A 27,858-nucleotide genomic window follows, 5' to 3' on the forward strand; every position below is an offset into this window, starting at 1 on the left:
GGCACCCTGAACTCTGAGGTCTGGGACACCTCTCCTAGACACTCTGAACTCCTTCCTTAAGGAGTCAGACAGAACTTCAGGCCCTAAAGGGGTAGTCTCTGTACCTTGGTAAACTTTCTCAAGTTCTCTTGCCAAGTCTTCAGAATAATGTGTTGGGCTTCCAAGATCTTGCGTTTGAAACCCATTTCTGTCTTTTCCAGGGCATCAAGGGTCCCAAAGGTGTGGTAGATATGATGGTAGGTAAAGATTTTTTTTTTTTCATATTTTCAAGGATCTTTCTTATTTCTTCAGACATACAAAGCATAGTTATTTTATATTCTCTGTCTGATTATTCTGGTATCTTAAATGGCTATAGAATCTGTTGTTTCTCCTGGGTGTGAATATTTTAATTCTAAACTTTATTTTTTCAAAAACACAAAAATTTCCACCTTTGCAAGATAGAAATCTTAAAAATTCTTTAATTTCTCCTCTTGTAAGTTCTCTTGATACTTTAAAGTTTATAGACTTTACTCTAGTTGATTATAGCCAAATCAAGTAAAAGGAACAGAATAATATTTTAAATATTTAAACAATATTTTAAAGAGTAGAATAATATTTTAAATCTGGATGTTTTTGACTAATACTGGTTGGCATGAAAGGAAGACTTTGAGGTCTACTTGGGATGATCCCCTGGAGAAGGGAAAGGCTACCCACTCCCATGTTATGGCCTGGAGAATCTCATGGACTGTATAGTCCACGGGGTTGCAAAGAGTTGAACACGACTGAGAGACTTTCACTTCCTTTCACTTTTCACCCCTGTGCAAAAAACAAACAAGCTTTTTTGGTGAGGTGCAAAAATTGCTTATACAGACTCACTTCATTCTCTAACACGTATATATGGAACCTAGAAAAATGGCACTGAAGAATTTATTTACAGGGCAGCAGTGGAGAAACAGACAAAGAGAATAGACTTATGGACATGGGGAGAGGGGAGGAGAGGGTAAGATGTATGGAAAGAGCAACAAGGAAACTTACATTACCATATGTAAATAGATAGCCAACGGGAATTTGCTGTATGATGCAAGGAACTCACTCTTGCCTGGAAAATCCCATGGATGGAGGAGCCTGGTAGGCTGTAGTCCTTGGGGTTGCTAAGAGTTGGACACGACTGAGTGACTTCACTTTGACTTTTCACTTTCATGCATTGGAAAAGGAAATGGCAACCCATTCCAGTACTCTTGCCTGGAGAATCCCAGGGACGGGGGAGCCTGGTGGGTTGCTGTCTATGGGGTCGCACAGAGTGGGACATGACTGAAGTGACTTAGCAGCAGCAGCAGGGAACTCAAACAGGGCTCTCTGTATCAACCTAGAGGAGTGGGTGGGGAGGGAGATGGGAGGGAGGTTCAAAAGGGAGGGGATACATGTCTACCTGTGGCTGATTCATGTTGAGGTTTGACAGCAAACAGCAAAATTCTGTAAAGCAATTATCCTTCAATAAAAAATAAATTAAGTAAAAAACTTGCTTATGGAGTATTTATAAGCCAACACATAGTATAGTAGGTGGAGAAGGCAATGGCAACCCACTCCAGTACTCTTGCCTGGAAAATCCCATGGACAGAGGAGCCTGGAAGGCTGCAGTCCATGGGATTTCGAAGAGTCAGACATGACTGAGCGACTTCACTTTTACTTTTCACTTTCATGCATTGGAGAAGGAAATGGCAACCCACTCCAGTACTCTTGCCTGGAGAATCCCATGGATGGAGGAGCCTGGTAGGCTGTAGTCCTTGGGGTCGCTAAGAGTTGGACACAACTGAGTGACTTCACTTTGACTTTTCACTTTCATGCATTGGAGAAGGAAATGGCAAGCCACTCCAGTGTTCTTGCCTGGAGAATCCCAGGGACGGGGGAGCCTGGTGGGCTGCCATCTATGGGGTCGCACAGAGTCAGACACAACTGAAGTGACTTAGCAGTATAGTAGAGGCCACTGTGTCTTATGGCGCACCTGAAAAGGATTTCAGCCTTATGGTTATTTTTCACGTCCCAGGTACAAAAGTACAGTGGTGGGAGGTAGGGAAGGGTGTGGAGCAACTGAGGAGCAGAACGTAATGGGGTCGGTTGGAGAAGAGGACAGAGCAGAGAGGAAGGGGTCAAGGGAGCAATGAAGGTTCCTAGGGGAGGTGCTGAGGGTAGAACGTCTTGGCTGTCGCTCTGAAGAAATGTTACAGGAGTCACTAATGTAGAGACCCAAGAATTGAAGGCATTCCTCTGCTTTTTGTGCTGAGATTCCTGGATTAAACTTCTTCAAAATCAAATTTGATTCCATTCCTTTGTTAAGCAGATAAAAAAAAAAAAAGAAGGGTTCCCCTTATCTACCTGTCTCTAATAATATGGGCAGTGTATTAGATATAAAATATTTAAAATGTCCACTGGATCCAGAAATATAACTTCCTGGAAAGTTTCATCTGCTGTGACAAATTTTGGGTTTTCTGTTGTGGATTAAAAAGCATCAGATAGGCACTGATTCCTTATAAGGTTTCTAAGTTATGAGGTTGAGGAGGAATATGCTTCAAATTAAATAATCTTTATTTTACCATCTTTCTAACAGCCTTGTGAAATCATCAAGTTTGCTCGTGAAAATTGCCGTAAGTTGTTACAAAGCCTCAAAAGGAGCCAGCACTGTGAAGTGGGGATGGATCGTGCTTTGGGAGCATAAGTCACCTGGGATTTGGAGAAGCATGGCCCATCTCGGGAGGGTCTTTTATAATTTATAATATATTCGGCTCAGTTCCCCCTTGGGTAAGTAACCTTCTTCAACGTGATCTCAGCAATGAAGTGGATGATATGGAGAACAGTATGGAGGTTCCTTAAAGAACTAAAAACAAAGCCACCACACTATCCTACAACCCCACTCTTGGGTGTGTATCTGGAGAAAACCATACTTTAAAAAGATACACGCACCCCAGTGTTCATTACAGCACCATTTACAGTAGTCAAGACATGGAAGCAACCTAGATGTCCATCAAGAGATGAATGGATAAAAAAATGTGGTATTATAGTGACGTGGTCATATTAAGTGAAGTCAGACAGAGAAAGACAAATCTCATATGATATCCCTTATATGTGGCATCTAAGAAAAAAAGTTACAAATGAACTTCTTTACAAAATAAAAATAGACCCACAAACATGAAACAAACTTACGGTTACTGAAGGGGAAATGGGGAGGAACAAATTAGGAATTTGGGATTAATATACTGCTATTTATAAAATAACCAACAAGGACCTACCATATATAGCACAGGGAATTATACTCAATATTTTGTAATAACCTACAAGGGAAAAATATGAAAAAGAATATGTACACACGTGTGTATAACTGAATTACTTTGTTGTACACCTGAAATTAACATGACATTATGAATAAACTATACTTCAATAAAATGAAGTTAAGACACATGAAATGGATAAAAGGCACGGTATCTCAACAGCAAAGAAGAATCCCACTGCAGCATGGCATCTCACACAGTGATAGCTGGACACTTGCACTTCTTGCTGCTTCTTAACACAAAACAGGCAAAGAGAAGCTCTGTTCTTTTATTTCATCCATTAAGCAAGGGAGATCAACAAGGAGCCTTCAGTAACTAATGGGTCCTTTTAAATTGACATTTATGTTTTAAAAATGAAACTATGAATCCTCAAATCTTAAGTAATGCTTGTCACGTTCCCAGATTGAAATTCATTGAGTGTCTTCAGTGTACTCCAGGATATTTGCACCTATAATATACACTGGCATTGGGAAGTGAACATGAACTTGGCAAGTTGCTTAGTTTGGGTTTTCTCCCAAGCCATCCCACCCCTCTTACACTAAATCTCCCATGTTCTGTCCACTCCCATTCAGTTGCTGTTCAGAAAGATTCTGGATTTTTCTTCTCCTAGAAATCATAAAGAATAATACCATTATCTTGACCACAAAGGAAAAAAGTTTCAAAGTTAAAGGTGAAACTCCTTTTACATTCAGAAGCATTGTGAAGTAAAAAATAAACAGAAAAAAAGTGGGAAAACATATGCAATATAAGCCATGAATCCAGGGAAACGCTCTAACTTCCTTACTCCATCATGCTGAAATATATAAAATCCCAGCTACTCAATCATTTTCATCTACAAAAACAGGCACTTCATAATTTGCTAAACCTGAATGTAAAAAACCCTTTTAGATTGAAAATGGGTCAGCCTCATGAATGGAGGATTCAGGAAAGAAAAATTACAACATATCTGTAATAATGGTTGACTTCATAAGCAGTCAAAGAATACAAATTAAAATAAGATATTTTTTGTTTCAAATTGGAAATATTTTTAAGATGAGAAAAAAGTCCCTATCCAAGGTTGAGAAATGTAGGCATGTCAATTGGCACAACTTTTCTGAAAAGCCACTGGACAATATATTTATCAAAAGCCATAATTGTAGAGACTCATTTGGGGCTGTAATTGGACAGATATGCAAGGTTCAAGTATTCTCATCACAAAGGGATGTTGGCACAACACATCATAGTTCTCCAGATGATATTGCTCTAAATTTATTGATGGAAAGAATAGATGTTCATCATATATGAAGTGAAAAAAGATTCAGTATAGAACATATCATAAGCCCCAAGTCTTATAAAATAAAACAAAGCATGTATTGTTGTTGTTTAATTGTGTCCAACCCTTTGCAACCCCATGGACTGTAGCCTGCCAGGCTCCTCTGGATTTCCCTCCATGGGATTTCCCAATCAAGAATACTGGAGTGGGTTGCCATTTCCTTCTCCAGGGATCTTCCTGACCCAGGGGTTGATCTCAAGTCTCCTGCATTGACAGGTAGATTCTTTACTGCTAAGGCACCATGGCAGCCCCAAACAAATTATACATATATACATACATATGTATGTGATAAATTAAGGGTGATTTTAACTTTTGTTTTCTAGTATCTTCCATTAAAATATATTGCTTGTGTATACACATTTATACATAATATGTGCACCATATTAATAATTGTTATTAATAATATCTCAATACATAAATTAATAAACAATAATATAATATTAATACTTGGGCTTCACTAGTGGCTCAGAGAGTAAAGAATCTGCCTCAATGTGGGAGACCCAGGTTCAATTCCTGGGTCAGAAGAACCCCTGGAGAAGGGAATGGTAACCCACTCCAGTATTCTTGCCTGGAGAATCCCATGGACAGAGGAGCTTGGTGGGCTATAGTCCACAGAGTCACAAAGAGTTGGACATGACTGATCAGCTAATACACACAATATTAATACTTAATTACTAATATTACTATATTTTATTATAGATATGGTTTAAGATAGGTGTGTATATAAATATGTGTGTGTGTATATAGTTTCCGAGTAGCTCAATGTATTATATTTAAGTTCAGTACAGTGTGACTCAGCTCAAAAGCAGGGACACAAACATAGTTCTTGAATCAGAGCCTGAGACAGTCAGTCTGGAGTTGGTGGAGTGCCATGGTGCTCAGGGGTACAGGCTCTTTATTATATAACATATAATAATATAAATTATGTATTATAATATCAGTCAGTTCAATTCAGTTCAGTCGCTCAGTCGTGTCCAACTTTTTGCAACCCCATGAATCGCAGCACGCCAGGCCTCCCTGTCCAACACCAACTCCCGGAGTTCACTCAGACTCATGTCCATCGAGTCAGTGATGCCATCCAGCCATCTCATCCTCTGTCGTCCCCTTCTCCTCCTGCCCCCAATCCCTCCCAGCATCACAGTCTTTTCCAATGAGTCAACTCTTCACATGAGGTGGCCAAAGTACTGGAGTTTCAGCTTTAGCATCATTCCTTCCAAAGAAATCCCAGGGCTGATCTCTTTCAGAATGGACTGGTTGGATCTCCTTGCAGTCCAAGGGACTCTCAAGAGTCTTCTCCAACACCACACTTCAAAAGCATCAATTCTTCGGCACTCAGCCTTCTTCACAGTCCAACTCTCACATCCATACATGACCACTGGAAAAACCATAGCCTTGACTAGACGAACCTTTGTTGGCAAAGTAATATCTCTGCTTTTCAATATGCTGTCTAGGTTGGTCATAACTTTCCTTCCAAGGAGTAAGCGTCTTTTAATTTCATGGCTGCAGTCACCATCTGCAGTGATTTTGGAGCCCAAAAAATAAAGTCTGACACTGTTTCCACTGTTTCCCTCTGACGCTGGGGCAGGGGTGCTCTTTCCCATATCACCTAATGACCCAAGATGTCTGTCAAGCTTCAGCCAGCAGGTAAAGAAAGGAAAAGTATACTTGTTTGGAGTAAGATGCTATCCCACTGAGAAATGCAGTCTTTGTTCCAGGCAGCCACATACCCAGTCAAAGACTGGGGTTCTTTTACTATGGGGAAAAGGGGGGGAGTGGATATTGGAGAGCAAGCTGAGGTCTCTGCCACACTCAGGTGGGAGTCATAGAGGCTTGAATTTCTCAGAGGAGATGGTTTTCATATCAATGCTGGCAAAAGTGTCTTTGCCTATGTCAATTAACAATGTCCTCTTTTCTCTCCCAAATCATTTCCCTTCCAGCCTGTTCAGCAGGTAAATAACATTTGTTAATATTCATTCTGGCCTTCACCCATGTACAGGCATCGCAGACAGTCCTAAATCTGTGTCTCCACATGTCTAGGTGTTTCCAAATGCCCAGCGTTCCCGACCGAGGTGGTCTTCGCCTTGGACATGTCAGATGACGTCTCCCGGTTGGATTTTGAGAGGATGAGAGACATTTTACTGTCTCTGCTGATGAAGATGGAAATCAGTGGGAGTAACTGCCCCGTGGGTGCACGGGTGGCCATTGTCTCCTACAGCAACAGAACCGATTACCTGGTTCGCCTCTCTGACCACAAGGCAGGGCCCGCGCTCCTGCAGGTGGTCAGGGGGCTGTCGCTGGCAGGGTCATCTGGCAGCCGGCGCCTTGGGGACGCCATGAGGTTTGTGGCTAGACATGTATTCAAGCGCGTGCGTGCGGGCCGCCTCCTGAGGAAGGTGGCAGTGTTCTTCCAGGCGGGCCTGACCCTGGATGCAGGTTCTATTAGCACCGCCATGCTAGAGCTCAGTGCGCTGGACATCGCTGCTGCGGTCATCACCTTCACGGAGGACCACGGCCTCCCGGATGCCCTGCTGGTGAGTGTGGGACTGAGGCTGGCAGGGGTCCAGGGGTTAGTGCTTACCCTGTGGGGAGTGAGAGCTGCTCAGGGGAAGAATTCTCCAGAAACTGATGTATGTGTGTGTGTGGGAGACAGGTGCAGGGTTAGGGGGATGTCTCGTTACAGACTCTGCTGCCAGCGTTACTGCTGGTGCCTAGTGGCCATCCTTGGAGTAGCCATCGAGTATATACTCCATGCCTTGTGCCTTTTAAAGAGTCTTATTGAACTCCTCTCAAACTCTATAAGGTAGATGTCATCGTAGAGCTCCATTTCAGAGATGAGAATACTGAGGCTTAGGTTAAGTATGTCATCACAGGTCAAATGTCTTGTTAGGTGCTGGCCGATTTTTATCTACCTTAATAGCTGGTGCTTACCCACTCTGCTAACCTGTATGATGAGGCGGGGGGTTGGGGGTGGTCCACCGACTGTAATTTATGTTCTCCGTTTTACTTGGGATATAAAACCCATGGGGGCTTACCTGGTGGCTCAGTGGTAGAGAATCCACCTGACGCAGGCTCGATCCCTGGGTTGGGAAGATCCCTGGAGGAGGAAATGGCAACCCACTCCAGTAATCTTTCCTGGGAAATCCCATGGACAGAGGAGCCTGGTGGGCTACAGTCCACAGGGTCTCAAAAGATTTGGACATGACTCAGCATTCAGCACACGCATACATAAAATCCATATACAAAGTGGATAAGGGGTAGTGATTTTAAGGATACAGCTAGATGGGTTTTTATATGTGTTTAAAGCCCAATGACCAAGACATAGCTCAAGGTAACTGAATATTTGAGGCATTCTGTATGTTTGCTCATATGACCTTTGCTCATATGTTTGCTCATATGACCTTTGCTCATATGTTTGCTCATATGACCTTTGCTCATATGTTTGCTCATATGACCAGCTTCTGTCACCATCGAATGGTTCCATCTGGTCCTTTATGCAAATTGAATCCTACAGCATGTATCTCTTTGTATCTGGCTTCTTTCACTCAATTTACCGTCTGTTCTCTTGTTCATCCATATAGATCAATTTTTTATTGAGTAATTTTTTAAAACTAAAGTTTTCTAGTGTATGTATATACCACACTTTATTATTTGAAATTGAAATATAGTTGAATTATAGTTTTGTGTTTCAGGTATACAGCTCAATGATTCAGATATATATATATATATGAATATGCATATCATATATATATTTATGAATCTTTTTCAGATTCTTCTCCATTGTAGATTGCCACAGGTGTTGCATATAATTCCCTGAGCTATACAGTAGATCTTTGTTGTTTATCTGCTTTGTATATAGCAGTGTGCATATGCTAATCCCAAGCTCCTAACTTACCCCTCCTTCCTTTTTCCCCTTTGGTAACCATGTGTTGGCTTGCTACATGTACCACACTGTATTCATCAATCTAGTCTCTAAACTTGACTTTTCTAACTAAAACCCATGTAAACCATTCTTCTGGAACATCTGGGATGATTTATAAGAATGAAAGACGATTGCCTTCTTAAGTGATTTCAGGAGGCTGATGCATATCAGCTTGAGCTATGTTCCACTGGCAATATTCAACTGTTTCTGACCTGCAGAAATGGAAACGTCATATGGTTCAATCTAATAGCTAAAAAAGTCACCTCTGCTGGACTATTTAGTTTTCTCTGAAGGTTGGATGTGCAGTTTGTGTGGGAAGTGGGAGGTTTTGTTGACATAGCTGTGACTATGCTTCTAGGAATCAATAGGTAAAATTGTGACAGCTTGTAAACTATTGAGAAGGATGGACAAAATATCTTTAGTTTTCAGTCCCTCTTGCCTCCCAGGATGTCTGGACAGGAATGGGTAGGGGATGGTGGCAACTCTCAGTAACTGCCTTGAATTGATTAGTAAAGGCAGAGTCAGACAAGCTGTTATCGTTCAGTCACTAAGTCGTGTCCAACTCTTTGCTACCCCATGGAAGCACACCAGGATTCCCTGCCGGGGTCCAGCCCCGGCTGATACAGGGAGTTCGAAGCGGGGACGGCATCGGCGAGGATCAGGATACAATAGCTTCAATTAGATATTAATTAAAGATGTAAAGAGTAATAGAATGAGGATAGCTCAGTAGGAAAACTCAGTGGAGAAAAGAGGCTGAGTAGCTTGGTTTATGCGGGAGACCAATAAAACTTCAAGACAAGAAGCTTGCACCACTTACGTAGGCTGCAGGCATCCTTCCATTCTCTGGAAGGAGAGGAGACACTGAGGCCTCCCCGGTCGGATCTTAGAAGCCCAGGCAAAATTAGTGAGCTTGGTGGGTTCCGTGCTCCAGATGGAGAGTCAGCCAGAGTGAGAGAGAGAGCAACATGGGGAGACCAGTATTTCGAGAAACTGATCCCAATTCTTTATTTTCCATGGTCTACTTTTATACACTGAGATGTTATGCAAAAGTCACGCGGGGTCAGCAGTCCTGACTTTTATCAAAGTCAGGTGCTTCATACAAATGTATACAGAGGTCTTAGGGGTGTTACATCATCTTCTGGCCAGGGGGCCTGCTGACAATTTATGACCCTCTCCTTGTGACAGCGGTCAGTCAACCAGGACACTTATTTCTCCAGGGGTGATTATTCTTAAAACAGACGCCACCCAAATAAAGTTACATTCCTATAGGGTGAGGGTATAGTGGGTTTTAGTTAAGCAAAGAGTTTACTTAGCCTAAGGTCTAACGTGATTTATATCAAAGGTTAATATTTATTTCTTCTATATATTAATTAATGTGTATAAGGGCAGGGGATGTGGAGTCTTAGCAACAAACATTGGCTCAACAAATGAAAAACCCTTCACCAATACAATTTCTAATCAGCCCATTATACTTACACTAATGGTTTTCTAACTTTTCTAAGGAACCTGTTTTTAGAAGGTTTAAAGCATCTCGTGCCTCTCACGGTTGGGAGGCTGTGAGCAATCACATGTGGCCGGACAAGCCTGTCAGGCAGGCTAGAGAACCTTCAGAGGAGTTTGTAGGTTAAAACACTCTTGTCATGCCCAGGAGTTTTTATTAACTGGAGCTCTAAGTTAACTCCTTCTCCGAAAGAGGTGGTGGGGGACAGCCCCCCGTAAAGTCAGAGGTGTAGGTGAGAGCACAAAGTAGTAAAGTAGGCAGGCTCTGGTTATGGGGGTAGATGCTCGAGGATTTCCAGGGGGACACCTGAGGCTCGATCCCACCTTTGCATATGTCGAGCCTCCTTCCTCATGACCTTTGCCACGGGCCGAGTGCCTCACTCTGGCCCCCAACACTTACCTGTCTTCCACTGTCTCCCAGAATTTGCTCAAGTTCATGGCCATTGAAAGTGAAGAGGAACTTCAACACTTAGAAAGTGAGGAGGAACTAAAGAGACTCTGGATGAAAGTGAAAGAGGAGAGTGAAAAAGTTGACTTAAAGCTCAACATTCAGAAAACTAAGATCATGGCATCCAGTCCCATCATTGCATGGCAAATAGATGGGGAAACAGTGGAAACAGTGGCTGATTTTATTTTGGGGGCTCCAAAATTACTGCACATGGTTATTGCAGTCATGAAATGAAAAGACGCTTGCTCCTTGGAAGGAAAGTTATGACTAACCTAGACAGCATATTAAAAAGCAGAGACATTACTTCGCCAACAAAGGTCTGTCTAGTCAAACCTATGGTTTTTCCAGTAGTCATGTATGGATGTGAGAGTTGGACTGTGAAGAAAGCTGAGTGCCGAAGAATTGATGCTTTTGAACTGTGGTGTTGGAGAAGACTCTTGAGAGTCCCCTGGACTGCAAGGAGATCCAACCAGTCCATCCTATAGGATATCAGTCCTGGGTGTTCATTGGAAGGACTGATGTTGAAGCTGAAACTCCAATACTTTGGCCACCTGACGTGAAGAGCTAACTCATTTGAAAAGACCCTGATGCTGGAAAAGATTGAGGGCAGGAGGAGAAGGGGACGACAGAGGATGAGATGGTTAGATGGCATCACCAACTCAAAGGACATGAGTTTGGGTAGGCTCTGGGAGTTGGTGATAGACAGGGAGGCCTGGTGTGCTGCAGTTCATGGGGTCGCAAAGAGTCGGACACGACTGAGCAAATGAACTGAACCGATGTCCATTGACTCAGTGATGCCATCCAACCATCTTATCCTCTGCCGACCTCTTCTCCTTTTGTCTTCAATCTTTCCCAGCATCAGGGTCTTTTCCAATGAATTAGCTCTTCATATCAGATGGTCAAAATATTGGAGCTTCAGCTTCAGCATCAGTTCTTCCAATGAACATTGGCGGTTGATTTCCTTTCAGACTGACTCTTTGCAGTCCAAAGGACTCTCAAGAGTCTTTTCCAGCACCACAATTCAAAAGCATCAATTCTTTGTTGCTCAACCTTCTTTATGGTCTAAGTCTCACATTCATAATGACTGCTCTAAAAACAATAGCTTTGACTGTATGGACCTTTGTCAGCAAAGTGATGTCTTTGCTTTTTAATATGCTGTCTAGGTTGGTCATAACTTTCCTTCCAAGGAGTAAGTGTCTTTTAGTTTCATGGCTGCAGTCACCATCTGCAGTGATTTTGGAGCCCATGAAAAGAAATCAGTCACTGTTTCCGTTTTCTCCTTCTATTTGCCATGAAGAGATGGGACCAGATGCCTTGATCTTAGATTTTTTAAATGTTGAGTTTTAAGGCAGCTTTTTCACTCCCCTCATCAGGAGGCTCTTTAGTTCCTCTTTGCTTTCTGCTGTAAGAGTGGTATCATCTGCATATCTGATGTTAATATTTCTCCCAGAAATCTTGATTCCAGCTTGTGATTCATCTGGCCCAGCATTTCCCATGATGTGCTCTGTATATAAGTTAAATAATCTACAGCCTTATCAAATTCTTTTCCCAATTTTGAACCAGTCAGTTGTTCCATGTAAGGTTCTAAGTGTTGCTTCTTGACCTGCATATAGGTTTCTCAAGAGATAAGTAAGTGGTCTGGTATTCCCATATCTTGAAGAATTTTCCTCAGTTTGTTGTGATCCACATAGTCAAAGGCTTTCTCTTAGTCTATGAAGCAGAAGTCGATGTTTTTCTGGAATTCCCTTGCTTTCTGTATGATCCAACAAATGTTGGCAATTTGATCTCTGGTTCCTTTGTCTTTTCTAAACCCAGCTTGTGAATCTGGAAGTTCTCAGTATACATATTGCTGAAGCTTAGCTTAAAGGATTTTTAACATAACCTTACTAGCATGGGGAATGAGTACAATTGTCCAATAGTTTGAGCATTCTTTGGCACTGCCCTTCTTTGAGATTGAAATGAAAACTGACCTTTTTCAGTCCAGTGGACACTGCTGAGTTTTCTAAATTTGCTGACATATTGAGTGCAGCACTTTAACAACATCATCCTTTCAGATTTTAAATAAATCAGCTGAGATTCCATCACCTCTACTAGCTTTGTTCATAGTAATGCTTCATAAGGCCCACTTGACTTTACACTCCAGTTTGCCTGGCTCTAGGTGAGTGACCATACCACCATGGTTATCCCAGTCATTCAGACCTTTTTTGTTTTGTTCTTCTGTGTATTTTTGCCACCTCTTCTTAATCTCTTCTGCCTCTGTTAGGTTTTTGCTGTTTTTGTCCTTTATCATGCCCTTCCTTGCATGAAATGTACCCTTGATATCTCCCAAGTTTCTTGAAGAGATCTCTATTCTATTGTTTTCCTCTATTTCTTTGCACTGTTCATTGAACAAGGCCTTCTTATCTCTCCTTGCTATTCTCTGGAACTCTGCATTCAGTTTGGTATATCTTTCCTTTTCTTCCTTGCTTTTTGTGTCTCTTCTTTTCTCAGGTATTTGTAAAGCTTCCTCAGACAACCACTTTGCCTTCTTGCATTTCTTTTTCTTGGGGTGGTTTTGGTCACCACCTCCTGGACAATGTTAGGAACCTGTTTCCATAGTTCTTAAGGCACTCTGTCTAGCAGATCTAGTCAGTTTAATCTGTTTATCACCTCTACTGTATAATCATAAGGGATTTGATTTAGGTAATACATGAATGGCCTAGTGGTTTTCCCTACTTTCTTCAATTTAAGCCTGAATTTTGCAATAAGGAGCTCATGAAATGAGCCACAGTCAGCTTCAAGTCTTGTTTTTGCTGACTGTATAGAGTTTCTCCATTTTTGGCTGCAAAGAATATAATTAATCTGATTTTGGTATTGACCATCTGGTAGTTTCTATGTGTAGAGTCATCTCTTGTGTTGGAAAAGGGTGTGGGAAAGGGATTGTTGGAAAGGGTTTGTTGTTGTTGGAAAATGGTATTTATTATGACCAGAGCATGTTTTTGGCGTGGTTCTCCCCTTCATGTATCGCAGCCTTGAAGTGGTGAGGGGGCTTGCATAATTCAGTGAAGCTATGAGTGATGCCATTCAGGATCACCCCAGACGGATGGGTCATAGTGGAGAATTCTGACAAAATGTGATCTGCTGGGGGAGGGAAATGCAAATCACTCCAGTATTCTTGCTGCGAGAACCCCATGAACAGTACACAAAGATGAAAAGATATGACACTGAAAGAAGAATTCCCCAGGTCAAAAGGTGCCCAACATGCTACTGTGGAAGAAGGGAGGACAATCACTAATAGCTCCAGGAAAAAGGAAGCCGCTGGGCCAAAGAGCAAATGACGCTCAGTTGTAGGGGTGTCTGGTGGTGACAGTTAAGTCTGATGCTCTAAAGAACAACACTTCATAGGAACCTGGAATGTTCGGTCCGTGAATCCGGGTAAACTGGACAAGGTCAGGTAGGATATGGCAAGAGTGAACATCGGCATCTTAGCAATCAGTGAACTAAAATGCTTCTTGTGCTGTTGATGGGTTATTGTGGCAACCAGTGAACTTAAATGGAAGAGTATGGGCGAATGGGATTCAGATGACGGTGTGTCGGCTGCTGTGGGCAAGAACCCCTAGAATAAATGGAGTAGCACCATAGTCAACAACAGAGTCCAAAATGCAGCACTTTGGTTCAGTCTCAAAAAGACAGAATGATTCTGGTTCATTTCCAGAGTAAACCATTCAACATTACAGTAACGCCAGTCTATGCCCCAAGCACTGATGCCAAAGAAGCTGCAGTTGACCAGTTCTATGAAGATCTACAAAACCTTCTATAACTAACACCAAAAATATGTCCTTTTCATCATAGAGGATTAGAATGCAAAAGTAGAAAGTCAAGAGATAGCTGGAGTAACAGGCAAATTTGGCCTTGGAGTACAAAATGAAGCAGGGACAAGGCTAGCAGAATTTTGCCAAGACACAAGTTACGCCCTATTATTTTTATTGCAGTATAATTGACTTACAGTATTTTATTGGCTTCAAGTGTGTACAACATAGTGATTCAATATTTTTATACGTTACAGAATGATCACCACAGTAAGTCTAGTCATGATATGTCTCCGTAAAAGACATTGCGTAGTTATTGACTGTCTCCCCCACACTCTGCGTTTCATACCTGTGAGTCATTTATTTTGTAATGGGAAGTTTGTACATCTTAACCCCTCTCACTGACTCCTCTCATCCCCCTACACACGCTCTCTGGCAACCACCTGTTTGTTTTCTGTATCTACGAGTCTATTTCTGTTGTGTTATGTTTGTCCATTTGTTAGATTCCACACATGAGTGAAATCATGTTGTAATTTTGTTTCTCCATCTGATTTAGTCCACTTAGTCTATGGGGTCAGACGGAGTTGGACACGACTGAAGTGACTTAGCAGCAGCAGCAGCAGCAGCATAATACCATCTATTACGGTCCATCCATGTTGTTGTCACATATGGCAAGATTTCCTTCTGTTTATGACTAATATTCTATTCTGTGTCTGTGTATACACATCTCTGTGTGTGTGTATCTGTGTGTGTGTGTATCTGTGTGTGTGTGTATCTGTCTGTGTGTGTGTGTATCTGTGTGTGTGTATCTGTGTGTGTGTGTGTCTGTGTGTGTATGTGTATCTGTGTATGTGTGTATCTGTGTGTATCTGTGTGTATCTGTGTGTGTGTGTGTGTGTGTGCACACGCAATGTGTTAGTCACTCAATCGTGTCTTACTTTTTGTGAGACCGTGGACCGTAGCCCACCAGGTTCTTCTGTCTGTGATGTTTCCCTGTCAAGAATACTGGAGTGGGTTGCCATTTCCTACTCCAGGGAATCTTTCCAACCCAGGAATTGAATCCGTGTTTCTTGCACCTCCTGCGTGGGCGGGCAGACTCTTCACCTGTGTGCCACCTGGGAAGCCTATATATATATAGTCCCCTCTTTCCATGGATAGATACATAAGTGTGAAAATGAAAGTGTTAGTCACTCAGTCATGTCCAACTCTTTGTGGCCTCATGGACTGTAGCCTGCCTGCCAGGCTCTTCTGTCTGTGGAGTTCTCCAGGCAAGAATACTAGAGTGGGTAGCGATTCTCTTCCCCAGGGGATCTTCCTGACCCAGTGATTGAACCTGGGTCTCCTGTATTGCAGGCAGATTCTTTACCATCTGAGCCACCGGGGAAGCGCACGCACACACACACACACACACATCTCTTTTATTCATTCATCTATTGAGGAACACTTGGGTTGCTTTCATTTCATAGCTGTTGTAAATAATGCTGCCATGAACACAAGTGTGCATATATTTTTGTACCTGTATTTTGTTCTCTTTGGGTGAATACCAAGTTGCTGGATGATATGGTAGTTCTATTTTTAGTTTTTGAGGAACCGCTGTACTGTTTCCACAGCAGCTGCACCGTTTACATCTCACCAACAGTGCATGAGGCTCCCCTTTTCTCCACATCTTCACCAGAGCTTGTTCTTTCTTTTATGATACCCATTCTGACAGGATGAAATGATATTTTATTGCGGTTTTGATTTCCCTGGTGATTAGCGATGTTGAGCATCTTTTAACGTGTCTTTTCACACATGGCCGTCTGTATGTCTTTGGAAAAACATTCAGGTCCTCTGCCCACTTTGTAGTCAGGTGGTTTTTTCAGTGCTGAGTCGTATGCATTCTTTCCATGCTTGTTGGATATACGGTGTGCAGATACATCCTCCCATTCAGTAGGCTGCCTTTTATCTCTGTAGACAGTTTCCGTCACCTGCAAAAGCTTTTTCGTTCCCTGCCAGCTGCAAGGTGCTTGCATCTCAGTTCTACCCTTTGCTGTTGTTGTTGCTCCACTCTCCTCTTCATTCCTTAGACATATTCTTGTCCCAAGATGTGGAGGGATCACTCTGTGCCCTAAATTTAACATTTAGAAAGGATGTTCAGCGGCACTTGCTAGCTCAAATGTAGCGAATGACTTTGTTTCTGGTGACTTTGGCAAGGAGATAAACCATAAAAACGACTATCACATCCTCAGAGCCTTTCAGAAAATCTTCATTTCTTCACAACCGGGCATAATGCATCCCATTACCTTCCCTACTCTGTGCTTTATCCCGTGCGGAATTGAGTTAGGGGAGTGAGAATATCCTGTAATTTTCCTTCTGAATTATCTGCCCGAGGGCTCCCTTGGATGATCTGTGGGGCTTTTTGTCTTTCATCTCTATGTTATTTTATTTTCTAGAATAACTTAGTATTCTAAAGCTTCTCAAAAAATGATGGTTGTTCAATTTAAAATAATTGTATAAACTAGAGGAACCAGAGATCAAATTGCCAATATCCGCTGGATCACGGAAAAAGCAAGAGAGTTCCAGAAAAACATTTATTTCTGCTTTATTGACTATGCCAAAGCCTTTGACTGTGTGGATCACAATAGACTGTGGAAAATTCTGAAAGAAATGGGAATACCAGACCACCTGATCTGCCTCTTGAGAAATTTATATGCAGGTCAGGAAGCAACAGTGAGAACTGGACATGGAACAACAGACTGGTTCCAAATAGGAAAAGGAGTACGTCAAGGCTGTATATTGTCACTCTGCTTATTTAACTTATATGCAGAGTACATCATGAGAAACGCTGGACTGGAAGAAACACAAGCTGGAATCAAGATTGCCGGGAGAAATATCAATAACCTCAGATATGCAGATGACACCACCCTTATGGCAGAAAGTGAAGAGGAACTCAAAAGCCTCTTGATGAAAGTGAAAGTGGAGAGTGAAAAAGTTGGCTTAAAGCTCAACATTCAGAAAACGAAGATCATGGCATCTGGTCCCATCACTTCATGGGAAATAGATGGGGAAACAGTGGAAACAGTGTCAGACTTTATTTTTCTGGGCTCCAAAATCACTGCAGATGGTGACTGCAGCCATGAAATTAAAAGACACTTACTCCTTGGAAGGAAAGTTATGACCAACCTAGAGAGCATATTGAAAAGCAGAGACATTACTTTGCCAACAAAGGTTCGTCTAGTCAAGGCTATGGTTTTTCCTGTGGTCATGTGTGGATGTGAGAGTTGGACTGTGAAGAAGGCTGAGCACCGAAGAATTGATACCTTTGAACTGTGGTGTTGGAGAAGACTCTTGAGAGTGCCTTGGACTGCAAGGAGATCCAACCAGTCCATTCTGAAAGAGATCAGCCCTGGGATTTCTTTGGAAGGAATGATGCTAAAGCTGAAACTCCAGTACTTTGGCCACCTCATGTGAAGAGTTGACTCATTGGAAAAGACTCTGATGCTGGGAGGGATTGGGGGCAGGAGGAGAAGGGGACCACAGAGGATGAGATGGCTGGATGGCATCACTGACTCGATGGACATGAGTCTGAGTGAACTCCGGGAGTTGGTGATGGACAGGGAGGCCTGGTGTGCTGCGATTCATGGGGTCGAAAAGAGTCGGACACAACTGAGCGACTGAACTGAAGTGAACTGATGCCCTAATTTCTCAGTCTGTTTAAACATGCTTGGAAGTTGTGGGCCATGTTGGAAAGATTTCTTAAGCCATCCATTATATCAACCTGAGGTCTAACTAAAGCAGTATTGTAACACTTGGGCTATTTGTGCTGAATCCCATTAAGAAATGTCCAATTGTCTTGTGTCCCAAAACATAAGACTTAATTTGCACCCTCTTTTAAAGTCTAAAAATGGAGCATTACAGGGAAAATGCAACTTGTGTGCCTCATTTTAAATTTCATTTTTCTTTATAAAAAACCTAGCATTTGTTCCTTTGAAACAATAGCTTTCAAAATAGCTCATATTTATTGATCCAGGTGCTATTCAAAGATCTTCTCATGTATAGATTCATATAATCCTTATAACAACTGAAAGAGATGACTGATATTTTTTCAGATGATGAAACTGAGGCACAGAGAAGAAAATAAGTTTCTCAGGGTCTGGAATCCCCATTCACAATGAGATTTTAATTCAAAAGCCAAAAATAGGAAAATAAGATAGTTGAGACGTTCTCAGCTCCTCTTGTGTATTAATTAGTTTTACCTATACAAGAGAAGGAAATGGCAACCCACTCCAGTATTCTTGCCTGGAGAATCCCGCAGAGAAAGGAGCCTGGTGGGCTACAGTCCATGGGGTCCCAAAGAGTCGGACACGACTGAGCTACTAACATACACACACACATACATACAAGAATACTGTGAGAAAGATTTATGAACTGGCTCTATTTCTCTTTCTGTATATTGCTCTTAAAAAAAAAAAAATCCTAAGAATTGGCTATCATGGAGACAAAAGCCATTAGCTGTAGAATATGAAAGTATTAACAGGAAGGCCAAAGGGATTTGGGGGGAATAATTTAAAAATGGTATAATTTAGAATTTAGAAAAGTTGCAGGAGGACATTATTTTTCCTTTTTTTCTGAAGGATGTGCTGGGTTGTCCAGACAGACACTCAGAGGCCATCAGATGACCTGCTGTGGAGGCCTTGTCGGGCTGCTGGTTTTGATTAGATTGTTGCCACCCAAGAGGCACCACCAGGATCAGAAGCCAAGGAAAGGAATTAGGCAATGAAGCTTTAAACTCTGGCTTTGCCCGTTGTGTAATCTGGACACGTGATTTGTCACTGGCGCTTCAATTTGGTCACATGTGAAATGGGGATAAACTCACAGATGTGCTGTGAGAGCTACGAGAGGTAGTGTTTACCGGGACCACTGACACTTTCTGTGTACGCAAAATGCAGGCACTGTTACTGCTGTCTCCTCAAGGGCATTACTAGTGCGCCTTTGCCTGGCAACCACCTGTGAAATTGGAAAGCTTCCACTTGTTGGTAGCACCTATGAGGGCCCAGCCACCACGCTATATGCTCTTCATGCTTTGTCATCATCACTCTTCACTCCTCAGGGTGTGTTCACGGGACCAGCAACCCATCAGTCTCACCCAGGTTTGTGAGAAAAGCCAAATCTTAACCTTTCCTGACCCAGTCCATCAGGCTCCGCATCCTTAATGAGATCTCCACGTGGTTTCCACGAGTGGTAAAGTCTGAGGCGTCTTGGGCTGATCCCCATACTAATCTTGCAAGTTAATTATGATAAAACATTTCCCAGAGGAAGTGAGGGAAAGTCGGAGCTGAGCTGACTTGTTCTAAACGACGCAGTCTTGAATCCACACTCGGGAGGTCTGATTCCCTGGTTCCTCTCTATCACTCAACACCCCCAATCCATGGTCCACCCCCAGCGTTTGCTGAGAAGTCCAGGAAGAGCCAGCAGCTTCATGGCGCTCCTGGCAGGACCATGCCTCCTGCCTGGAGCTGGAATGAGACTCCAGATGGTTTCTGACTCTCCCTCCCTGGGGTCCTGTCAGCCGTGCCTCAGCCCTTGGCGACTCCTGCTTCTCAGCACTTGCTCCCGTCCCCTCTCCTCCCATCTGCCTGAGCCAAGGAGCCTCCTCCAGCTCAGTCCCAGGAAACAGCACTGTCCTGTGGCCTCTGGGAACTCAGCCCAAAAGCAGTCAAGTATTGATTTGAACCCTGTGGGTTTCTTGAGCTCAGGGCCCATAAGAGTGTTCTTTAATGCTGGGCGCTGAGGTTTGAAGGTTGTCTGGATCCTTCTATTTAAAAAAAAAGAGAATGTTTATGCAAATCCCTGTGCTTTATCCTTTCCCACCCCTCCTCCATGCACTCTGTCTTTCAGTTCAGTTCAGTCGCTCAGTCGTGTCCGACTCTGTGACCCCATGGACTGCAGCACGCCAGGCCTCCCTGTCCATCACCAACTCCCGGAGTTTACTTGTCTTTAGTACCCAGCTAAGGTCCCCTAGAGAAGGAAATGGCAACCCACTCCAGTACTCTCGCCTGGAAAATTCCATGGACTGAGGAGGCCTGGAGTGCTACAGTCCATGAGATCGCAAAGAGTCAGACATGACTGAGCAACTTCACTTTGCTGCACTTCAGTCTCATCAGAGCACAACTGGACACTCAGAGGGGAAGCTGGTTGATGGAGTCATGAGAGGCGCTGATTCAAGCTGCAGCTCAGCTCCGAGCTGTCAGCACATCACGTGGCTTGTCTTTCAGGTGCCCTGTTGGTGAGGTTTCCTTCTCTGGTGCTGATGGGCGTCTGCAGTGGGGATCATGGAGTTGGGCTCCTCTTTTCATGCTGCAGTTCCCTCCCACACGATCTCTCTGCTTGAGCCTTCTTCAGAATCATCTTGTCTACCTTATCAGTGACAGTGCTGGCAAGCCCAAGGTCAAAGTAATGAGATGTTAATGAACAGCAGCTAGATGCAGATAAGTCTAAAGTGAACCAGTATTCCCCTTAGACCTCTGCTGTGTCTTTGTGTACTTGTTCCCACAATTTGATCTTTGTAAGAATAGTAAAAAATTTTAAGCGTTATCATCAAAGTATTCTTCCTCAGAGCTAAAAAAAAAAAAAAAAAAAAAAGATAAACATTTTGTAGTGATTCCAATTCAGTTGAATTTGGTTGTTCTCCAGCTGGCAGAACAGCAGTTGGAAGAGTTGAGCTGCTCTGAGAAGAAAGTTAACACCGTGTTCCGAACAAGGCAGATACCAGGGACACTTATGAAGGACCAGGCTGTGTTGAGACAGGAAGAAACCTCAGCAGCATTGACTCCTACCCCAAATTCTGTTGTTGAGGAAATAGGCCAAAGGCTTGTCCGAGGTCACCCAGCCAATCCTGGCCAACCAAGGACTAGGACCTGAGCTCCTGACACCTGGTTCCATTGGTGCTGCCTAGAACCTTTCCTGTGAACCTTTCCTTTATATTAATACAGACTTGAGGGTATGCTTGAATTTATTTGAAGTCTTTCATACTACCTCTAAAAGTCTCATCAATTTTGCATTTTATAAGACACTTCAACCACGTTTCCCACGATTTAAGCGTAATATTCACCAGGTTAGCCTTTCCCCACAACTCCTGGAGGAAAGTCCATGTTCCCAGTGCTCCCCCAGTCTTCTCATATCTCCTGGGACGCTGCTGTGGATCCTGGTTTCAGAAGCCTTCCGGACGGCCTCATGTGATTTCCAGTAAAGCTGTTAATGTGCCACATTCACGCCGACACTGTTGTCTCTAGCGCTTGGTAATTTACTACATCTACTTTAGTTTGGTCCATACTCAGATCTGATGACCATGTGGAATGGATCTGAATGTTGGGTGTTGGCAACTCTGCACTCACTGCTCGTCTCAGCTTCCCTCCATCTGGCTGGGTGTTGCAGGGTTTCAAATGTGCTGTCCGTTGGAATGTGTCTTCTCCCTGGGGGCGGAGGGTGTTGAGAAGAATCATGAATAGCCACTGCTTATCTCTGGGCATCTGTGCCTGCTGTTCCTTCACACCATAATGCTTCTTTGCCAGTTAAGGGTCCTACTGATTCTCCCAAAAGTGCCAGATGTTATTATCTTCATCAGGTTCCCTTTATTCATCCGCTTTGAAACGCATCTCCAGTTCCTGTGTTACTAAAACGTGTTATGGGGTGTCTTTCCTTCTTGAGCATTGTTTGCCGGTCCTTCCACTCTTTGAAGGTGTGGCTCTGTCATTTCTGTACCTCCAGGCGGTTTGTTATGTCTTTTCCTAGCAGCCCTTTCATCAGTCTTGGTTGACTCGAATGTCTAAGTCAGGAAAAAGCCTCATTTTAGAGAAGGCAATGGCACCCCACTCCAGTACTCTTGCCTGGAAAATCCCATGGGCGGAGGAGCCTGGTGGGCTGAAGTCCATGGGGTTGCTAAGAGTCGGACACGACTGAGCGACTTCGCTTTCACTTTTCACTTTCATGCATTGGAGAAGGAAATGGCAACCCACTCCAGTGTTCTTGCCTGGAGAATCTCAGGGACCGGGGAGCCTGGTGGGCTGACGTCTATGGGGTCACACAGAGTCAGACACGACTGAAGTGACTTAGCAGCAGTAGACAGCTTTTAGCATGGGAGACTTAGGAATGTTCTCGTGTTTGTTTTGTTTTATATTAGCATAAACAAAAGTTCCACTCTCAATATTTCTTTCCCCACAAGCGTTTTTCCTTCAGGGAAGCTCAGTGTGAAGGATCATGCTGGGGATACACAGCAGTCCTAACAGAAAGAGTGAATGCTCTGTAAGGAGTGTGCGTTCCAGAATGTTCTTTTCCAAAGTAAACCCTGCCTGTCTCACTCCCTGAGGACAGGCATGACATCTTTGTTTGCTGAGCACCTTGCCACCTGAGAAAGGGCCAGGTCTGCCTGGTCCCAGCCAAAGGGATGCAAGGGGCAGGGCTGACTCCCAGGGAGTACTGTCCTACATGCTTTAAAAAAGTAATTTATTTTTTTGTATTTATTTGGCTGTTCTAGGCCTTACTTGCAGCGTGAGGTCTTCTCTTCTGGAGCACAGGCTCAGTAGCTGTGGTACACGGGCCTAGCTGCTCCACATGGGCCTGTGGGATCTTTCCTAACCAGGGGTTGAACCTGTGTCCCCTGCCCTGGAAGGCAAATTCTCAACCAGGGAAGTCCCTGTCCTACACGCTTTGACAGGGTGGAAAACCACATGGCCATGACTAAGCTTGGATATCCAGCTCTTTGCAAACCACACCTCAATTCCTGAGAGAAATAATACGAAAGTGTTCCTAATCATTACAAGGGGGAAACCCTGCAAAGAGCCTGCATTAGTCAGAGCATGCCTGCCCCAGTCTCAGGGGCTCAACGCGAGAAAGTGTTATTTCTCCATCTGTCACCAGTGGTGCGGGTTCCTTGGGGGTGTGGGTGAAAGGAAGGGTACTTTGCTGCATTCAGGACCCAGGCTCCTTCTATCGGTGACTCCATCATGTCCTAGGGCCTCAAGGCCTTTTCTGAATCCTCCACAGCTGGCTGGCAAAGGAGGAGGTGGAGCTCGTGCATACCCTGGGAATGGCATTCACTGCCTCCACCTCCATGCTGTTGGCTAGACCTTGGTCATATGGTCCAAGTGACTGCAGGGAAGGATGGAAATGTAGTCTGGTTTTCAGAAGAAGAGAGAATAAGTATGTTGATTATCTAGCCAGTTATCACACGGACCTTGCTGGATTCATTACTGTTAATATAATTTGTCTTTTAAACCTGATATCAGTTATTAAATTAATCATAATAGGAAAGGGTCTGTGAAGGAAATAAATGGATTTTCCATCCCTACAAAACCTTCCCCGATTCCCCCTCCCTCTTACCAGCTCTGGCCTCTCTGATGATCTCTGCCTCCTTCCATCCTTGTGGCTTATGACCTAGATCTGTGACCATGTCCTTGAAGGGTCTGCATGTTCATGATTAATAACTCCCACCACACTGCATCACACACCATGGACAATCCCTAGAGATTTACAGAATTTATAAATGACTGAAGCCTTAACTCCCTTACCCTCACTCCAATAGACCTGACGTTGGTTGAGTTTTATACATGTGGCCACACCTCATATACCCACACCGATGGTATAGTCCAACCTCCAGCTTAGGACTAGAGAACTATGTGACTGTAAATAGCTGGACTATAAATGCCAGATTATATAGACATAGAGAGTTACACATGTTCTTTAAAAATATCATATTAGTGATTTTCTCATCTGAATTGGAAGGTGCATGAAAAATGTGGCCTGAGATTTAGCACCGCTAATGATAATTTGTGTATGTGTTGGCACTAGATGAATGGAAGCAACAGATTTCATCTGTATGTCTGGGAGACGGAGAGCCAGCAGCGTGTGGAACGCATGGCCCGCTGCACCCTCTGCTGTGGTAAGCCTGGACAGCGCTGCTGGTCGGATTGATGTCTTCAGAGCAGGGTGAATTAGCTGGTGGCCACAGGCCAGCTGTGCTCTGCAGATGTGTATCAGTTTTTCTTGGGAAGTCAGAACAGGCCAGAGAGTCTCAGACACGGCATTCCTTTGTGGCCACAGTCAGCCAGAGATGCGCGGTGCCTGCCCCCTTTGGAGAGCAAGTATCAGCTAGTGCCCCGCCATCTGGTCCCTCCCCCTCCCTGGCTTCTCATCCTGGCCCCTCCGCCTCCTTACCTGTCCTGCCAAGGCTTCTGGATATGCCTGGGTTCATGTCCCTTCCTCATTTGACCATTAGTGTGACGGGCGGACCACTGAGCTCAGGTCAAGAGCACTGAGTTCTCGGCCTAGAACTGCCATTGGCCGCCAGCAGGGTCTCGGAAAGACCTCAGCTTCCACACCTCACACCAGCCTGGGCACAGAAGAAGCAGTGTTGCTGAAACCCACGCACACCCACATGTGAAGAGCTGTCCTGCACATCACCTTCCCTTGGGGCCAGCCCGAGTCCTGGACAGGAAAGCAAAAGGGAATTCTGCAGCTCCCTCTCCTGGATCCACCCTAAGTCCTAAAGCTGCCGTGAGAGGTGTGGCTCTGAAAACCTGGTCAGATAAAGGAACTGCTGTTCGTAGGGCATGTTACAGCTGAGGAACTTCTTTCCCGTTCATTATTTTGTTTGACGCTGTGGTCCCTCTGGGCCTCTACCCCCTCCTGCACAAGTGAAAGCCCAGCTGGGGTTTATGGAACCTGAGCTCTGACTACACTGGCGTTGTTCTGAGCACTATATTAACTCACTTTAAAGTTAAAAACCGCACAAACAGCTTCATAAGAGAGGTTTATTATTATGAGTATCATTATCTCCATCAGTGGAGAAGGAAATGGCAACCCACTCTACTACTTTTGCCTGGAAAATTCCATGGACGGAGGAGTCTGGTAGGCTACAGTCCATGGGGTCGCAGAGTTGGACAGGACTGAGCAACTTCACTCTCAGTTTCGCATTCTATCTCCATCAGACAGATGAGGAATCTGAGTAATCTGCCCCGGGTCACACACCCAGTAGGAGGCGGGCTTGACTGTACCAAGTAGAGGGGCTCTGAACCTAGGGATTAGGAAGCCATGTGGCCTTGTGGTTAGAAAGATTAACTGTGGAATCAGATATACTCTCAACTCTTCTTCTGAAAAACAGGCGTGTTTATTTACAGTGCCCATCTTCTGGCTGAAGTCATCCCCAGGCAGACAGCCTTCAGCAGTGGCTCTCCCTACTGAGTGCCTGGAAGCGTGTGTGCCTGGAAAGGAAAGGGATTCATGGTAACCCCGCTTCTCCTCCGCAGATCAGTGCCTCCCGGCCCCGGAGTGCGGGCGGGGCAGGCCCGGGCCTCTGCAAGTGGATGCGGACATCGCCTTCCTGGTGGACGGCTCCCGCGGCGTGGGCGCCGACCTCTACCGTGTAGCCTTGACCTTGGTGGACGCCGTGCTCGACGAGCTGGAGGTGGCGAGGCAGCCGAGCACGTCTCCCCGTGGAGCCCGCGTGGCCCTAGTGACACACACGACCCCTGGCTTCTGGCCTGGAGAGGGGAGGTCCCCCGTGCTCGAGGGCTTCCACCTGACCGCGTATGGCCACCGGGCACAGATGCAGAGAAGCATCCGCGAGGCCTCGGGCCACCCCCTGCGGGGAGCGCCGGCCCTGGGCCATGCCCTGGAGTGGACGCTGGAGAAGGTGCTCCTGGCCGCCCCGCTGCTCCAGAGGGCGCAGGTCCTCTTTGCCATCGTGGCCAGCGAGACCAGCAGCTGGGACCGGGAGAAATTAAGGACTCTGTCCCTGGAGGCCAAGTGCAAGGGCGTCACTCTGTTTGTGCTGGCCTTGGGCCCGGGCGTGGGGACCCGCGAGCTGGCAGAGCTGGTCCACGTGGCCAGCTCCCCCTCGGAGCAGCACCTGCTACGCCTGGAAGGGGTCTCAGAGGCAGAGGTGGCTTATGCCCTGGGCTTCACGCGGGCCTTCCTGAACCTCTTAAAAAGTGAGTGGACAGGGATGCCTGGCGGGTGGGAAGAGGCAAGCACAGAGCCTGGCATGTGGGTGGGTGGGTGCCCGTGGCACCATCGCCCTTGCTGGGCTGTAGGCTGCCCCGTGGTCTCCACCTCTAGGGCAGACCCCAGGGAGCACCCCACTTCCTGAAAACCCTAAGCTACGTTGCCCTGACACGCTGCCAAGCTTAGTGTTGGCTTCTTGTCTGGTGGTTGGGAGGCCTCAGGTTTCCACCAAATCTTTTGATTTTGTCATTTACCAGAATGAGGATAAAAATCTCTTCTCTATTTGTGAAGCCTATGTTCAAATATGTGCGTGGAAGCAACACTGCTGTACGTGCATAAAGAATAGTTACTGTTATTGCTGTGTCCAGTGATCCAGAGTCCACTGCTATAGAACAGTGCTTCTCAGATTTTAACATGTACATGCTTTTCCTGGGGATCTAGTTACACTTTGGATTTTGATTCAGTGCGTCTGAGCCGGGGCCCGAGAGTCTGCATTTTTACAAAAGATTTCATTGAAGTATAGTCAGTTTATAATGTTGTGTATTTCTCTGTGCAGCAAAAATGGACAGTGCACATTTTAAATAAGCCCCTGGCTGATGCTGCTGGTGCAGGGACCGTACTTTGAGTAGCGAGTTTTCAGGGACTTCCTAGGAAATGAGGGAGACAGGACAGAAACCTGGAACCTCCCATCTCAGGTTGGAGCATCGGTGAAAAGTGCTGTGACCACGCAGCTTGGCCAGAATTCTTCCCTGTGTCCTGTCACTTCCAGTCAGAACAAGTTGAATGAGATTTATGGGTAACTGGCACCAAATCTGTATCCTAGCATGATGATGGAGATGGTTAGGACTGGAGGGTGGGTATTATCCTGGTCACATTTGCAGGAGTTTGTCTTGGGCTTTGTCCAACCGTGCATAGTCCCACACAACTCACGTGTGGGTGCCTCCCTGTGGCGTGGGAGGCCCTCCTGCCCTCTTTGCTGGGGGACATCAGCTTCTCAGTTTATAAGTGGGTATGACATCCCGTCACATAAAGCTCCGCTGTCACTGAGGGAATAAAGGCAGTCTGATGGACACCTTAGAAATAGAGACACAGCACTTGTGCCTCTGTAGCTTGAGAGACATGGACATTAATGAATTGGTTCTAGTCTAATCTTTGCCACTCAAGAGCTGTGTGATTCTAGAAAGGTCAGTGAACCTTGAGATTCCTTACCTTTGCAAGAGATGGAAGAAGGAACTGTAACAGATGACTGAAGGCTTAGTGATTCTTTGAGGGAGAAGGAGGCTAGAGGATTATTTTTCTAGTCTATTTTAATTTCACTTTACTTTATATGTTTTATTACATTAGGTTGCATTTCATATTTTGTTCTATTCTTTTAGGTTATGATTTAATTTTATATTGCTTATACAATAGAATTCATTTTATACTTTCATTTTGCTTATATTTTTATTTTTCTATTTGTATTTATTTTGTGCTTTGAGTTTACATCTTTTTGATTTTATGTCAATAGACTTTTTTGTTTTCTGTTTTATTTTGTTATACTTTATTTTGTTTTATTGTATATTTTACACTTTAATTGATTTTATTTTATGTCTTATGTCTTAATGGATAAT

The 27,858-nt window shown here is 44.4% G+C and overlaps 1 protein-coding gene across 1 annotated transcript in view; it reads left to right on the top strand.

The window, feature by feature from the left end:
• Positions 1-27,858, top strand: part of LOC147378883 (collagen alpha-4(VI) chain-like) — a 150,107-nt gene that overhangs the window by 122,055 nt on the left and 194 nt on the right. The window contains 6 exon segments of the mRNA XM_086401555.1: positions 201-236; positions 2,585-2,621; positions 6,552-6,563; positions 6,652-7,145; positions 24,095-24,185; positions 25,552-26,235. Coding sequence (XP_086257681.1) covers positions 201-236; positions 2,585-2,621; positions 6,552-6,563; positions 6,652-7,145; positions 24,095-24,185; positions 25,552-26,235 — 1,354 coding nt within the window.

Source organism: Bos grunniens, chromosome 1 (genome assembly GCF_055505025.1).
Source record: "Bos grunniens cultivar Pamir isolate PY7600 chromosome 1, Bosgru_T2T1.0, whole genome shotgun sequence".
Taxonomy (NCBI): domain Eukaryota; kingdom Metazoa; phylum Chordata; class Mammalia; order Artiodactyla; family Bovidae; genus Bos; species Bos grunniens.